General features: G+C 41.1%; 1 protein-coding gene across 1 annotated transcript in view; it reads right to left on the reverse strand.

The window, feature by feature from the left end:
* Positions 1-17,758, reverse strand: part of LRP12 (LDL receptor related protein 12) — an 84,504-nt gene that overhangs the window by 18,488 nt on the left and 48,258 nt on the right. The window contains exons 3-5 of the mRNA XM_069731763.1: positions 4,626-4,682; positions 1,454-1,589; positions 197-399 (exon numbers count right to left, since the gene is read on the reverse strand). Of these exons, the coding sequence (XP_069587864.1) occupies positions 197-399; positions 1,454-1,589; positions 4,626-4,682 (396 nt within the window). The remainder of the gene's footprint in view (positions 1-196; positions 400-1,453; positions 1,590-4,625; positions 4,683-17,758) is intronic.

A 17,758-nucleotide genomic window follows, 5' to 3' on the forward strand; every position in this document is an offset into this window, starting at 1 on the left:
CCATAGATGTGAAGAGACCAAGCAGGACTACTTATGAAGAAAAGGGATTGTCTGGGTGTCTGAGATGTAAGCAGGAGCTGCAGAACGCAGAGTCAAGATCTTAAAGCAGCTCCGAGACCTTTTGCCATATGTCTCCTAACATGGTCCACAATGCCACAAGCCAACATTACGCCCGCCCACACAGATCACGAGCTACCTGCAGTATAAGATAGGCGGAATCCTTTTTTGGAAATGTGGTCATCTGCATGAAACTTGATCCATACGTGGTCCTGTGTGGAGGTATATGGTGCTGGGATTGTGGAGCCACATGCCTTGACCCCGTCAGAGTTTTGTGTTGGACTTATAGATAACCAGTCAAAACTGCAGGAGGGCGATCCCTGAATATCAAACTCTTGGAAACTGAAATTAGAGGAAAATCATAAGAAAAAAGGTCAGAAAGTCCTCTGTGCATGTCATGATATACTGGAAATAAAGCAACCCGGGAATAATGATCCTCACAGTAGCTTGATAGTGGTGTCTCTGATGGTGGTCAGGAGCCAACATAACATTTGTACATCGCAAAAATTAAACATATTGGAATATCTCTTTTTTTTTTTTGAGGTTTAGATATGGCCGATTTTTTCATAGATCAGGTGAGCATGATCAATGTAATTTGTCGGTGCTGGAGAGGCCTGTACAGGGCGGTTCTACGTTCTGGCTCTCGTGGATCCACTACAGGGATTGGGTTCACAAGAAAACCCTTTTAAAGCGCCACTTCAGTGGTTTCTCATTTCAGTGCTGGAGTGGTGTTTCTAGTGTCAGTCCCCTTCCCCCGGTCATATACTCGCCCTCCGGCGTCTTCACCGGTCCCGCAACTTATGACTGGCCAGAAGTGAGACATGACGTCATAAGCCTTCAATGCAAGTCTAAGACAGGCAGAAGGTGGCTCTCAGACTGGACCAGTTGTGACCATAAAACACTGAAGCAGCCGGCAGGTCACAAGCTGCCGGAGACCGCGGGGAGCCACGGTGATAAAGGCGAAAATGGCAGCAGGTGAGTATAAGAGTAGGGTCATGGACCTTACATTAGGAGCACCACTTTAGCAGGACTTTTTCGTGTTTTTGGACTGTTGAAGTGGTGCTTTAAAACGACTTGCCAAGCAAAGGCAATCCTTTATAAATGCAAGTCGTGGAGATGTGGCGGATTATCGTGGATTTGACTGTAGAAACTCTCGGTGATCTGTAGTCATTGCCGGAGCCTGCAGCAACCAACTATTCATTCAAGAGAAAAAAATGCTAATCTGCACTGCCCCATTGTTAATTGTGTGTAAATTACACAGATCTAGATTATATCTATCCATCTGTGTGTATATCGTGCGATGACATCTCTTATGCATTGTAACAGATGGATTAGTAGCACTGATGGCTTATACAGCCAGGCTCACCATACAATTGTGTAACAGTGTGCCACATACCTGATGGTGATGGCCTCCCCGGGGTTGGCATGGATGTACCAGCTACAGTTTATTCTGGATGGGTATTCTATAGGCCATCCCGGACTAGTGATAACACCGCTAGGCTGTCTAATCTGTTCAGGAATCCCGCTACAAGCTAGGATGGGAAGAAAAGAAAATATATTGTTAGCTTTAACTACAGAAAAGCAGGTAATAGTTTTCTGCAGTACAGTCATAACTATGGGACCACTGGGAGACATAAAAAGAAAATGTTTCATTACTGATCCAATAAATTTGGAGGAGCACAGTGCAAGGCTTGTATCTGCCAGCAGGTGGCACTGTGAGCTCAGTCACTATAAGCCTCCATATACGGTATGGTACAGGTATAAATATCAGTACTGATCAATGCAAGACAATCTATAAATAATAAGGGAGCGCCTCAAAACAAATGTGCAGGTGCTAACAGGCTGTGACAGCAATGCAAAAGCAAACTCTCTCGCATGGCCTGATATTTCCGGTACTGGAAAAACCAGCACCGGAGATATCAGTGTTCGTCATGAGGGGGCCCCTTCCCGGGCTATTAATATCAGCCCACAGCTGTCTGTTTAGGCTTTACTGGTGAGAATTTATAGGTGGACCCTACGTTATTTTCATCTGGTGGTTCCCCGTAAACTCACCAGTAAAGGCTAAGCAAACAGCTGTGAGTTGTTATTAATCGCCTGGGAACCTTTTGGGATATTGTCCCCTTTCAAAGATTAGTAACATCAGTCCCAGTCGTGGGCTTTCCCTTTGCTGGTTTTGAAAATTATGCGGGAGCCCACGCCATTTTGTTTTAAATTATTCATTTCACACATGGTGTATACAGCAGGTGTTGAATACAACTAGCATTGTCGTCTGCTCGTGCCGATCACAGTGAGACAAGGCGACAAGGATCTGAGCTGTCTTCAGTACCCGGTGCCTGGGAACAGCGCAAACTGTACTGCTTTTTCCCAGGCGCCAGTGTGTGTTACGCTGTTAAAAAAACAAACAAAATACATGTCATCTATGTGTGGGACATTTTGTGGCACGTGTTGCTAATAAAAAAACAGACATGTCAGTGTGTTTTGCCCACGGACAGACTGACATGTGCACAGACCCATTCACTTGACTGGGTCTACGTGTGTAAGTGTCTCCGGTACGTGTAAAAACTGTCACCACACGTACATGTGAAGGAGGCCTTACCTTAAGATGCAGAACTCAAATCATATTTAACCACTTAATGACACAGACGTGCAGTGACCGTCATAGGTCTCCTCCCCCTCTTTGATGATGGCTCTGGCGATGAGCCAGCACCTTTTCCAGCACAGCAGATGACAGCTGATCTAATCAGCTGACATGTTCCTCTAACAGCCGTGGGTGGAATTGCGATCCACCTGCAGCTATTGACTAGTTAAATGCCGCTGTCAATTACTGACAGTGGCATTTAACTCGCACAAAAAGGATGCGCGTCTTAGCTCCGCCCATCGGCACCAGTATCCATCGGCACATGACTGCTAGTCCCCGATGGGTTGGTATGACAACCCAGAGTCTGCTGGAGACCCCAGTGGTTATCATAGCACGTGATCATTTCTGTCACACACAGCAGGTGTGTGTGTGTGTGTGTGTGTGCGCATGTGTATGTGTGTGTATATATATATACACACATATATACATACATATACACACACACATATATTATATATATATATATATATATATATATATATATATATATATATATATATATATATATATATATATATATATATATATATACACATACATACATATATATATACACACACATATACACGTATACAATATATGCATATATATATATACATACATACACACACACACATATACACACGCATATATTGTATACATGTGTATATGTATGTATACATGTGTAAGTACATATGTATACATAAATATATGATTCTATACAAAGTTTTCCCCATTCAAAATTAAAGATTTAACAAACAAAAAAAAAAAACAAACAACGCACACATTTGGTATCGCCAAGTTCATAATCTTGTCATGCAATATTGACTGCCGACATGAAAGCTAAACAATATGAGATTTGTGGGGGTCCAACACACAGCATCCCCACTGATCAGCCGCTATTCAAAAGAATAAAAGGTGTTCTGCAGTACCCAGCAGCTGCAACTACACCTTGAATGACAATGCATTCTGCAGCTCCACTCCCTGAATTTACTCCTTGCAGGCACTGGATAACACAACAGCTGATTGTGGTCCTACCGTCAATTGAACCACCACCAATCTTGAGGACTCTGGATTGTTGGGGGTTCTGTGGTCAAACTTGCATCTATCAGAAAGTTATCTTCCATCATAGGTTTTCACGCTTTCCTTTGGTTACTCCTCTTATTCCAAAAGCCATAACTATGTCTCCATTGACAACTTTAGGAGGGCGATTGCTTTTTTGCAGAATGGAGGTATAGTCTTGAACAACCTTAATTGACTAAATAATGTACAGGAAAGTAAAGGAATTTTTTATTTCCCCAACAAATGTGGTAAACAAAAAAAATAGTTTGCCTTTACTGTGTGTTTAGTAAAAATGAGCAGGGAACAATACCAAATGTGTAGGCATCTCTTTTTTTTTTGGGCAAGCTAAGTCACGAAACCACATACCGTAAATAAAACAAACAATTATAGTCATGTGATAGGAACTAAATATGCATACAAAAGACCAAAGTAAAAAAAAAGAAAAAGAATCCATTAAAAAGAGAAAAGCAAACATAAGAAAATACAGGGGAAAAAAAAAAAAAAAAAAAAGTTTATTCGCTCTAGAATCCGTAACCAAGTGACGGCTGCTCTTCCATCTCAGAGTACCCAACAATAATTTTCATTTCATGGAAATCACTGCATACAAATAGATTCCCAACAGCCAGCTAATGGCGGGTTTACGTAGGCAGGAAATTAGGCAGTCGATTTAGTTAAGTGAAATCTGCTCTGAGCAAGGCAGATGTCACTTTAATCTTTTCTGAATATTTTCAGAATTCAGCCACTTAATTTCTTACATTACATGCAGCAGTAAACTTGAAGCGAGCGGCTATTTATAGGAGAAACTGCTCGTGTTTTGGGCAAGTTGCACTTTTTTTTTTCTTTTGCCGGTACATACAACAAACTCCGGACCTATTTTTTAATCACTTACCCAGTGGGAGCCCTGAAAGATGAACATTTTCCAGGTGCTCAGCATGGATGCCATATTCTAGAGAAGAAAAAAAAAATGAAGGTTATTCATTTTATGCAGCACTAAGCATTATAATCAACTGGGAAAAGATCTGATTAGCCAGTTCTGTGTTTACAGGGAAAACTCGGCAACAAGAATTGTTCAGTTTGTCTGATTTTTCTCTTTATCGGTATATTTTTGAGTAAAATGTAAATTGTTCTTTTATTCTATAAACTATTAACAACGTGTCTCTGAAGTTCCAAGCAATACATTTTGAATTTATTTTCTGAAAATGACAAATGGTCAAAATAACAAAAAAAAAGTATTGCTTGCAGACCTCAAATAATGCAAAAAACAAAACAAACAAAAAACACAAGTTCTTAATCATGTAGAAACAATAATAAGGTTTTAACTCAGGAAGAGTTCAGAAATCAATATTTTGTGGAATAACCATTATTTTTAATCACAGCTATCACGCGTCTTGGCATGCTTTCCACCAGTTTTTAAAATCCTTCGTCAGGGGGATGTCGAAGAATTTTAAATTCGAAACGCGAGTTGGGGTGCGCATTGATTGGATTCGGTGACACCATAAGGTACAGGATCTCCGCTACAATTTTATCATTTTTTTCATGATTTCCCTTCACTTCTTCCTTTGGTTATATTGTGCTAATTTGCGCTCATCATATAGTGGGTGCCTTCCACACTAGTATTACACTGCAGGCTTGCACATTTGCACCTTTTTGCACTTTATTCATATAAAAGTTGTTTTTACAACCCTATTACGGGTTGTCTTTAACCCCATAGTGATTTTGTATTATATGCTCACGTTATTTCATATATCTTACCATGTTTTCCACATTGTCACACAGTATCAATTCTGATTGTTCCTAAGGAGTCCTGATATATATTTTTTCCCCTTTTTTTGGGTACACCTTATGCCTATATTGGTTTTTATATAAAACCGTTTTGGAGATTTTATCCTGGTTATTTGTTTTTTATCCAACATGTGCACTTTTATCCATGTGTATTACCACTACTAATAATAAAGACTTATTGTTCTAATACGTATACCCTGCTATGTGATCTGTTCTTGGGGTTAGGTCTTTTGCTCTGGTGGTTGGTTGTTCTCTGCATTATATTGGGCAAATATCTCTATGGAGCATCTTATGGGGCCATGTGCAGCATTATATGGGGCAAATATCTCTATGGAGCATCTTATGGGGCTATGTGCAGCATTATATGGGGCAAATATCTGTATGGAGCATCTTATGGGGCTGTAATCAGCATTTGTGCAGCATTGTACGGGGCATATTTTAAATATGGAGCATCTTATGGATCCCATCATACACTGTATGGAGCATTATATGGGGCGTATTTTGTATGGGGCCACATGAACTGTATGGAGCATTATATGGGGCTCCTGATTCAATATGGATATTCAAAAACACTTAACCTACTGAGGTCTCAATTAATTTTACTTTTATTGGTATCTATTTTTATTTGTGAAATTTACCAGTAGCTGCTGCATTTTCCACCCTAGGCATTTATGCTCGAGTCATTAAGTTTTCCCAGTTTTTTTGTGGCAAAATTAGGGGGTGGGAGGCTTATACTCAAGTATGTATATATGTACATATGTATGTACATCGTATATGGTACGAGTGCTGTGCATTTTTTTCTTGCATCCATTGACTTGCATTGGCGAGTCTCGTCCGAGATATGCAGCAAATTGCAATTTTTTTTTCTCAGTCCGATTTGAGCTGAGAAAAAAAATAAAAAATTTTGCAGATGAGATGTAACTCATTGAATAACATTGGTCTGAGCGCAATCCGATGTTTTACCTGATTGCACTCGTCCATTTTTCTCACATATGGGTACGTGCCCCAAGTGTTGTCCACAGAAAAACTCAAGCAAGACAGCTGACCCCACAATTGTGTACAAGGAACATAATTAAAAGGGAAAATTTTTACAGTAAATAAAACCAGAAAAAACATGAAATATCAGTGACACAATCCCTTTAAAACATTAATGAAGCCATATTTGAGACTCCATGCCTGAGGAATACAAGAGGACATGTTGCCAGCAGTACCTGGTAGGATATTAATGGCTTTGTAGCACACGAGCGCCGACCCATTTTATGATGGGAGCCAGCATACATATTAAATGTGAATCACATTGATCTTCAGGGAAATATAGTTTCGGGCAGCTTGTCCCGGCATGTTTGCAGTAAATTAATCGATCTTATACTCAGACATGTGCATGTAAGCACAAGTGTAATATTTCAGCTTATTCCAAAGATGGAATGGAGAAAGCAAGCAAGAAGGTCAAGAGGCCGGATGTAGAGCTACAGATTCACAGATTATACTTCAAAAATATTTGGAATTGTGAGTCCTCCGTGGTCCAAGATATATGTCTTTCCTATATCAGATTATACTGGAGTCTGAAGGTATAAAATGTACAAAACAGTTGTGTGTACAACACTAACCAGATGCCAAATAAATATAAAAAAAAAAAAAAAAAAGCAGGAATGTAAAAGTAAATTAGTTGTATGAATAACTGCACAGAGGCTTCTACAGAATAAATTGAATATGTCCCATAACTCAAGTAACGAGCCACAGAAAATCATGCAAATATTCCTCTAGAAATATAATCTACATAAACTGGGTAAGTAAAGACGTAGTATTGCGGATCCTTCTACACCTATCAGACATTAGATGGAACCAGATAACAGTGTTGTCACCGATTAAGTAATTATGTGGCAGCATTTGTATTTTAGGGGCAATTTCATTATATGGGCAAAGTTCACAGTATATCCTAATTCTCACTTTTTCAAAACAATGGGGGTGGCTGAGATCACTACTAAAAGACAAGCCCAGCCACGTAATTAGTGAATAGGCGTCCATCCTCCGGGCACGTTCCTGTTAAAGCTTATTCTTTGGATAGGGGAAAAAATAAAGTTTAAATAGTAACCGTTGTTTTAATTTGTATTTCATAAATCAATAGTACACCTGAAGTTTGTGATCTAGCTCAAATAAATTGCTTTTTTTCCCCTGTTAGAACCGAATCATTTTCAGAATTCTAAATTCTTTTGTAAAATCTGTGTTCGCTGCAGACAGAATGTTACAGAGATGGAGGTCTTCAGTTGCTTCTGATCAGATCCTCTCTGTAATGAAACATTTTGTCTTCACTGAATACAGATTTTACCCCAGATTTGAGAATTTTGAAAGCGCACGATTTGTCCTGGTGGAGAAAGCAGCAGATTTCTCTGTTGTAAAACCACTTGAAAACCATAAGGCAAATCTTTAAGGCAAACCGTCGGCCCGACGGACAGTGTGATTGGTTAGCACAATGTGGGCAGCGGATGCAGTTTTACAACGCATCCGCTGCCCATTGTGAGTTCTGGGGAGGGGGCGGAGTTTCGGACGCGCATGCGCGATTGAAAATGGTGGACCCGACGCACAAAAAAAAGTTACCCTGTTTTTTTTTGTGCGTCGCAGCCGCCAAAAACACGACGTGTGGCAATACGTCACAATGTGTCGCTAATGCAAGTCTATGGAGAAAAAAAAACGCATCCTGCGGGCAACTTTGCAGGATGTGTTTTTTCTCCAAAATGATGCATTGCGACGTCCGTCACACGACGCTAGTGTGAAAGTAGCCTAACTTGGTCCTCAAAACTAACCAGTTCCACTAAAACTTCCGATCCTCAAAGGGAACACATGGGGGAAAGGTGGGGGAGGAGAGGCATTTGTTGAGCAGTATAAAATCCTACTAAGCTGGTTAGGGGAAGAAAAAAAAAAATCAGTTTTGCAACCAGCATTTTATGAAAGTCGATTAGATTTTCACCATAACGGTAGGAGTGTGCTCGAGATATCCATTTCAGAAGCTCAGAGACCCACCTGAAAAAGCGAAGGTGCCGCGATTTTTAAAAAAAAAATTAAAGTGGTTATATAAATCAATTGTTTTTAATACAATTTTTTTCATTAACTTTTTCTGCAGCCATTTGCTGGTGTGTAACGACACTTGCACACCTCAAATAAGGCAGCCCCTGTACATAGGAGTCTGCAATTGCTGTCCGACTATCTCAAGCGTTGTGGCTGCCTCCTGCGGTCACGCAGCACGCCTTAAAATGTCTTGCTGTTCACATGTTAAGCTTTTTCTTCTAGCGTTTCAGGCTTTAAAAGGCTTGAAGAATCTAAAAGAAGTGACCTGATAATGGTTCAAAAGTCTATATATACACATGGAATGGGATGGGGCGAGGGTTAGGACAACCACAAGTCAGTGCAAAGAAAAATGCTTTAATAGTCAAAACAACGCCACCGTTTGGTTGAGTAGTCTTCCGTTTCAAAAGACTCAGCAGTTCTGCCGGCGTCTAAAAGACTCAATGTGCACATAACCCAAGACCGTCAGAACAATAGCTGTCACCGGGAAGTTTGTAGGGGTTACCTCAAGGACATTTTTCCAGGTTGTCCCCATGGTAAAGTGGAATTATTGCTCTTAACAAGTCGCTCAAGACTATAGCAAACCAAATGGTACGACTAGTCCTAACACAACCAGTAGTTATTTTCACCTACCAAACTATTCTGTAGAGTCCCATAACTATAGATGATCATTGAACACTTTTTGGCACGCTGCAAACAGTTGACAATATGCTGACAGCGGTCGTTCCCGACAGGCAATGTTCATGCTGCCGTTAATGCATAAACACCAATAGGGCAGCGCAGATAAACTCGTGCCATCACAACAATGATGGTAACACAACAACCCATACTATGAGTCAATGGAGTCCGACATACAATGGATCCGGCGTTGTGCCGTGGCTTCAGCTAGGAAATGTTCTCACCGGAGACGTGATAGACATTCAGAATTTATATCCTGCGGCTCAAATATTGCACCGTGTATTGCTTTTTTTTTTAATCTACCTTTTACCTACTTGCAGGCAGATCTGTCATACCAAGAAGCTCTAATGAAGAGGGACCTTGAAGAAAATGGCTTTACGGAAGCAAGAAAGCAGGAAGAAACTAGAACGACACGAGAGAAGCTGGAATTCTGAGTGGGTTTAATTCAATGTGCGGATTCCTCAGGTGCGCGCTACTACAACATACGGCTTGTCCGCCCCAGGGCTGCTGCATTTTTAAACACCTAGCTTATAAAAGGATTATGGCATATAGTGCTGCTCAGTTCCTCTTCTACCCAGTGTATCAGAAAGCATCCACAGGAATACAATGTGAAACGCGCTGACGCTCCCCGGCACCAGCCGGCTACGTGGGTTTAAAATGTCACAATGAATTTGCATAGTTTGAGTTAGTAAGCTGGTTTGGGCTGGGCTCGCCTTCCCATTATCTTGTCCCTTTAAATATTTTATGTACTTGTAATTTCTGTGTATGTAATTCTAATCTGTAGGTGTTAAATGGAACGATCTGAAACAAAAAAATGCAAAGTTTTTAAAGATGCAGTTTTAGAAGTTTTAAATCGATTTTACTTTGTCCGCATTTGCGATGGCGTCAAAGACACAAGTAAGGAGCAACTGATGATCCAGAAAAAAAAACACTACACATGGGTACCAACGCGCTATACGGTAAGGAGGAGACCATACAGCCTGTCAACCAGCAGACACACTGAGCACACGGTGCTCAGTGTCTCTGTGTGAACTACTATTCCCTGTCTGGGGGCACCGTGAGCGTGAGAAAGTTCTCCTGCTTGCGGTGCCATCTGACAGGTCCTGGGAGTTCACAGCCAATGAACTCACTTCACCTTTCCGACATCAGTGCGAGCGCCGTGGGAAAATTTCCACGACGCTTGAGTCGACTTCACATAGGTGAAGTAAATTCATCGTACGGTTTAATTAAGACTATTAAAAAGGAGTCCGTCATGCTTTCATTAAATGACTTTTTTCGAGTTGCCCGTTTTCTTACATTGTGACTACGTGGTTAGTAACATAGTAACATAGTTAGTAAGGCCGAAAAAAGACATTTGTCCATCCAGTTCAGCCTATATTCCATCATAATAAATCCCCAGATCTACGTCCTTCTACAGAACCTAATAATTGTATGATACAATATTGTTCTGCTCCAGGAAGACATCCAGGCCTCTCTTGAACCCCTCGACTGAGTTCGCCATCACCACCTCTTCAGGCAAGCAATTCCAGATTCTCACTGCCCTAACAGTAAAGAATCCTCTTCTATGTTGGTGGAAAAACCTTCTCTTCTCCAGACGCAAAGAATGCCCCCTTGTGCCCGTCACCTTCCTTGGTATAAACAGATCCTCAGCGAGATATTTGTATTGTCCCCTTATATACTTATACATGGTTATTAGATCGCCCCTCAGTCGTCTTTTTTCTAGACTAAATAATCCTAATTTCGCTAATCTATCTGGGTATTGTAGTTCTCCTATCCCCTTTATTAATTTTGTTGCCCTCCTTTGTACTCTCTCTAGTTCCATTATATCCTTCCTGAGCACCGGTGCCCAAAACTGGACACAGTACTCCATGTGCGGTCTAACTAGGGATTTGTACAGAGGCAGTATAATGCTCTCATCATGTGTATCCAGACCTCTTTTAATGCACCCCATGATCCTGTTTGCCTTGGCAGCTGCTGCCTGGCACTGGCTGCTCCAGGTAAGTTTATCATTAACTAGGATCCCCAAGTCCTTCTCCCTGTCAGATTTACCCAGTGGTTTCCCTTTCAGTGTGTAATGGTGATATTGATTCCTTCTTCCCATGTGTATAACCTTACATTTATCATTGTTAAACCTCATCTGCCACCTTTCAGCCCAAGTTTCCAACTTATCCAGATCCATCTGTAGCAGAATACTATCTTCTCTTGTATTAACTGCTTTACATAGTTTTGTATCATCTGCAAATATCGATATTTTACTGTGTAAACCTTCTACCAGATCATTAATGAATATGTTGAAGAGAACAGGTCCCAATACTGACCCCTGCGGTACCCCGCTGGTCACAGCGACCCAGTTAGAGACTATACCATTTATAACCACCCTCTGCTTTCTATCACTTAGCCAGTTACTAACCCATTTACACACATTTTCCCCCAGACCAAGCATTCTCATTTTGTGTACCAACCTCTTGTGCGGCACGGTATCAAACGCTTTGGAAAAATCGAGATATACCACGTCCAATGACTCACCGTGGTCCAGCCTATAGCTTACCTCTTCATAAAAACTGATTAGATTGGTTTGACAGGAGCGATTTCTCATAAACCCATGCTGATATGGAGTTAAACAGTTATTCTCATTGAGATAATCCAGAACAACATCCTTCAGAAACCCTTCAAATATTTTACCAACAATAGAGGTTAGACTTACTGGCCTATAATTTCCAGGTTCACTTTTAGAGCCCTTTTTGAATATTGGCACCACATTTGCTATGCGCCAGTCCTGCGGAACAGACCCTGTCGCTATAGAGTCCCTAAAAATAAGAAATAACGGTTTATCTATTACATTACTTAGTTCTCTTAGTACTCGTGGGTGTATGCCATCCGGACCCGGAGATTTATCTATTTTAATCTTATTTAGCCGGTTTCGCACCTCTTCTTGGGTTAGATTGGTGACCCTTAATATAGGGTTTTCATTGTTTCTTGGGATTTCACCTAGCATTTCATTTTCCACCGTGAATACCGTGGAGAAGAAGGTGTTTAATATGTTAGCTTTTTCCTCGTCATCTACAACCATTCTTTCCTCACTATTTTTTAAGGGGCCTACATTTTCAGTTTTTATTCTTTTACTATTGATATAGTTGAAGAACAGTTTGGGATTAGTTTTACTCTCCTTAGCAATGTGCTTCTCTGTTTCCTTTTTGGCAGCTTTAATTAGTTTTTTAGATAAAGTATTATCTAGTATTTATCTAGTAATGGGGGCGTCTTATGTACGCCTCTCCACTACCAACCTCGGGGCTGACGGTGACAACCCCCCCAATTATCACCCAACTTGCCACCGCTACAGGCCAAGTGGGAAGAGTGAGGCCAAGTGCCAGAATTGGTGCATCTTAGAGCCTTTTCTGGGGCGGCTGAAGGATGTGTTTTTAGCCTGGGGGAGGGGGGGGCAATAGCCATGGTCCCTTCCTATGCTATTAATATCAGCCCGCAGCTGTCTGCATAGCCTTTCCTGGTTAGTTACAGGGGGAACCTACGTCTTTTTTTTGGGGGGGGGAGGGGGTCCCCCATTTTAATAGCTAGTAAAGGCTAATTATACAGCTATGAGCGGATGATAATAGCCTGGGAAGCTCCATGGGTATTACCCATTCCCAGGCTATAAACATCTGGCCCCAGCCGTCGGCTTTCCCTCTGCTCGTTACAAAAATTGTGTGGGAGCCCACGCCATTTTTTTCCCGAAAAATAATCTTTTATTAATTAAATACATGTCCAGTAATTTGCACACACTGTACTAATTGTATTTGTCACTGACATCTATATATTCCATTTGTATTTACTATATGTAATCCATCTCCAATATCCTGTCGGCTCCTACAGTGATCTTACAGAACATGGCAGATGACTTATTGGCTTTTCTTCTACGCAATATATTTTCTCTATGAATTGCCAGCTTTTCAAAGGACACTGGAGCGTAAAAAAAAAACAAACAAAAACATGGACAGCACTCGCATGGTCAAAGTGCTGTGCGATTTTTTTCTCGCACCCATAGGCTTGCACTGGCGAGTCTCGGTGACAATCACAGCAGGCTGCGATTTTACATGCACGTCGAATACGCCTGAGAAAAAAAATTAAAAAAATAATACGGTGATGTCAGCTGCCCCTTAGATTAACACTTGTCTGAGTGCTATACAATGTTTTCTCACATAGCACTCGTCCGTATTCTACCCTAGTGTGAACCCGGCCTTAACCCCTTTCTGACATCAGACGTACTATCCCGTCGAGGTGGGGTGGGCCCCTATGACCACCGACGGGATAGTACGTCATACGCGATCGGCCGCGCTCACGGGGGGAGCGCAGCCGATCGCGGCCAGGTGTCAGCTGCCTATCGCAGCTGACATCCAGCACCATGTGCCAGGAGCGGTCACGGACCGCTCCCGGCATATTAACCCCCGGCACACCGCGATCAAACATGATCGCGATGTGCCGGCGGTACAGGGAAGCATCGCGCAGGGAGGGGGCTCCCTGCGGGCTTCCCTGAGCCCCCCGCAACAACACGATGTGATCGCGTTGCTGCGAGGGTCTCTCTACCTCCCTCCCTGCTCCAGACACGGATCCAAGATGGCCGCGGCATCCGGGACCTGCAGGGAGGGAGGTGGCTTCACAGAGCCTGCTCAGAGCAGGCACTGTGAAGCCTGCAGTGCTCTCAGATAGATCGATGATCTGACAGAGTGCTGTGCAAACTGTCAGATCACCGATCTGTGATGTCCCCCCATGGGACAAAGTAAAAAAAGTAAAAAAAAAAAATAAAAAATAAAAAATTTTCCAAATGTGTAAAAAAATAAAAATAAAAAAAAATATTCCTAAATAATGAAAAAAAAATAAAAATATTATTCCCATAAATACATTTCTTTATCTAAATAATAATAAAAAAAAACCAAAAGTACACATATTTAGTATCGCCGTGTCCGTAATGACCCGACCTATAAAACTGGCCCACTAGTTAACCCATTCAGTAAACACCATAAGAAAAAAAAAAACAAAAAAACAACGAGGCAAAAAACAACGCTTTATTATCATACCGCCGAACAAAAAGTGGAATAACACGCGATCAAAAAGGCAGATATAACTAACCATGGCACCGCTGAAAGCGTCATCTTGTCCCGCAAAAAACGAGCTGCCATACAGCATCATCAGCAAAAAAATAAAAAGTTATAGTCCTGAGAATAAAGCGATGCAAAAATAATTATTTTTTCTATAAAATAGTTTTTATCGTATAAAAACGCCAAAACATAAAAAAAATGATATAAATGAGGTATCGCTGTAATCGTACTGACCCGAAGAATAAAAATGCTTTATCCATTTTACCAAATGCGGAACGGTATAAACGCCTCCCCCAAAAGAAATTCATGAATAGCTGGTTTTTGGTCATTCTGCCTCACAAAAATCGGAATAAAAAGCGATCAAAAAAATGTCTCGTGCCCGAAAATGTTACCAATAAAAACATCAACTCGTCCCTCAAAAAACAAGACCTCACATGACTCTGTGGACCAAAATATGGAAAAATTATAGCTCTCAAAATGTGGTAACGCAAAAAATATTTTTTTGCAATAAAAAGTGTCTTTCAGTGTGTGACGGCTGCCAATCATAAAAATCCGCTATAAAAGTAAATCAAACCCCCCTTCATCACCCCCTTAGTTAGGGAAAAATTAAAAAATGTATTTATTTCCATTTTCCCATTAGGGCTAGGGCTACAGTTAGGGTTGGGGCTAAAATTAGGGTTAGGGTTTAGATTACATTTACAGTTGGGAATAGGGTTTCAGTTATAATTGGGGGGTTTCCACTGTTTAGACACATCAGGGGCTCTCCAAACGCGACATGGCGTCCGATCTCAATTCCAGCCAATTCTGCGTTGAAAAAGGAAAACAGTGCTCCTTCCCTTCCGAGCTCTCCCGTGCGCCCAAACAGGGGTTTACCCCAACATATGCAGTATCAGCGTACTCAGGACAAATAAGACAACAACTTTTGGGGTCCAATTTCTCCTCTTACCCCGGGAAAATACAAAACTGGGGGCTAAAAAATAATTTTTTGGGGAAAAAAAATGGTTTTATTTTTACGGCTCTGCATTATAAACTTCTGTGAAGCCCTTGGTGGGTCAAAGCGCTCACCACACATCTAGATAAGTTCCTTAGGGGGTCTACTTTCCAAAATGGTGTCACTTGTGGGTGGTTTCAATGTTTAGGCACATCAGTGGCTCTCCAAATGCAACATGGCATCCCATCTCAATTCCTGTTAATTTTGCATTGAAAAGTCAAATGGCGCTCCTTCCCTTCCGAGCTCTGCCATGCGTCCAAACAGTGGTTTACCCCCACATATGGGGTATCAGCGTACTCAGGACAAATTGTACAACAACTTTTGGGGTCCATTTTCTCCTGTTACCCTTGGTAAAATAAAACAAATTGGAGCTGAAGTAAATTTTTTGTGAAAAAAAGTAAAATGTTCATTTTTATTTAAACATTCCAAAAATTCCTGTGAAGCACCAGAAGGGTTAATAAACCTCTTGAATATAGTTTTGAGCACCTTGAGGGGTGCAGTTTTTAGAATGGTGTCACACTTGGGTATTTTCTATCATATAGACTTCAAATGAGATGTGGTCCCTAAAAAAAAAAAAAAAAAAAAGTGTTGTAAAAACGAGAAATTGCTGGTCAAGTTTTAACCCTTATAACTCCCTAACAAAAAAAAAAAATTTTGGTTCCAAAATTGTGCTGATGTAAAGTAGACATGTGGGAAATGTTACTTATTAAGTATTTTGTGTGACATATCTCTGTGATTTAATTGCATAAAAATTCAAAGTTGGAAAATTGCGAAATTTTCATAATTTTCGCCAAATTTCCGTTTTTTTCACAAATAAACGCAGGTACTATCAAAGAATTTTTACCACTATCATGAAGTACAATATGTCACGAGAAAACAATGTCAGAATCACTGGGATCCGTTGAAGCGTTCCAGAGTTATAACCACATAAAGGGACAGTGGTCAGAATTGTAAAAATTGGCCCGGTCATAAACGTGCAAACCACCCTTGGGGGTAAAGGGGTTAAAGTGAATCTACAGTGAAAAAAAGAAAAAAATTAAAAAAAAAAACCTCTAAAAAGTGCTAAAATGCACCATTCATACTGGCACCATGATTTCAACATTTCTTCTGCTTTCACGATCCATGACTATGCTACCAGAATATCAAGAGTCACATAATGTAGTAAAAAGAAAAAACAAAAAAACACCACACGTTTCACATTACCGATAACGTGAAGCTGCCGCCTAGTCACAGGTAGATGCTTCTCCGTGCCAGCTAGACCCTTCCCCCTTCATACTGTATACATTGCTTCTGTGAATCAGTGCCAATACTGCTGTAACCACATGACTTACTAGCCAGCAAATTTCTTCTGTAGAAAATAAAGGTTGCAGCTAGAGATGAGTGGACCCACTGAAGTTCGGGTTCTGGTGTCCAAACAAACTTTAATCCAAAGTCTGGTTCGGGCACCAGAGTTGTACCTGAACACTATTGAAATGAATAGGGACATGAACTTCGATGGTACGGTACAAACCACGAACTTTACAGTTCAGGGACGCTCATCTCTAGATGCAGAAATTGAAGTCTCCTCCTAACGTGGCCTAAAGTGAAACAAAAAGTAGTGTGTAGCCTTCAAGTGAATTATGGTAAGCTAGGAAAACAGAATTGAGCAATGCAAAGCATAAAATGGGAGTATACTATATCAATGAATTGAGGAAAAAAAAAAAAAAGTGTGCATGTATTTTGTTGATCAACGAGACCTTAAAGTGAAGTCGGCAGAAGGATTTTGCCAAGTAAACTACAGGCATGGTCATGCTTCTGCTGTTATACTTATTAAAATGATACCTGGGGTAAAGAAATCAGTCTTGTGGTTCTTGTGTAATCAGTGTTACAGCAAAAAGTACAGCCAATAAGCAACGAAGAGTGGTGGTGGTGGGAGACTCACTACTGAGAGGCACAGAAGCAGCCATCTGCAGACCGGACATAACTGCAAGAGAAGTATGCTGCCTTCCAGGTGCGATGATCAAGGATGTGACCGATAGGATACCAAAGCTCTTCAGCTCCAAGGACGTCCACCCATTTCTTCTGATACATGTTGGCACCAATGACACGGCAAGGAAAGACCTACCGACAATCTGCAAAGACTTTGAAGAGTTGGGGAAGAAAGTAAAGGAACTGGATGCACGGGTAGTTTTTTCTTCTATCCTTCCAGTAGACGGGCATGGCACCAGGAGATGGAACAGGATCCTTGATGCAAACAACTGGCTAAGACGATGGTGCAGACAACAAGGATTCGGATTCCTGGACCACGGTGTGAATTACTGGTACGATGGACTCCTCGCCAGAGATGGACTACACCTCAACAAACCTGGGAAACACACATTCGCCAGAAGACTCGCTACACTCATCAGGAGGGCGTTAAACTAGAAGAAGAGGGGACGGGAA

This window comes from Ranitomeya imitator, chromosome 6, assembly GCF_032444005.1.
Source record: "Ranitomeya imitator isolate aRanImi1 chromosome 6, aRanImi1.pri, whole genome shotgun sequence".
Lineage (NCBI taxonomy): Eukaryota > Metazoa > Chordata > Amphibia > Anura > Dendrobatidae > Ranitomeya > Ranitomeya imitator.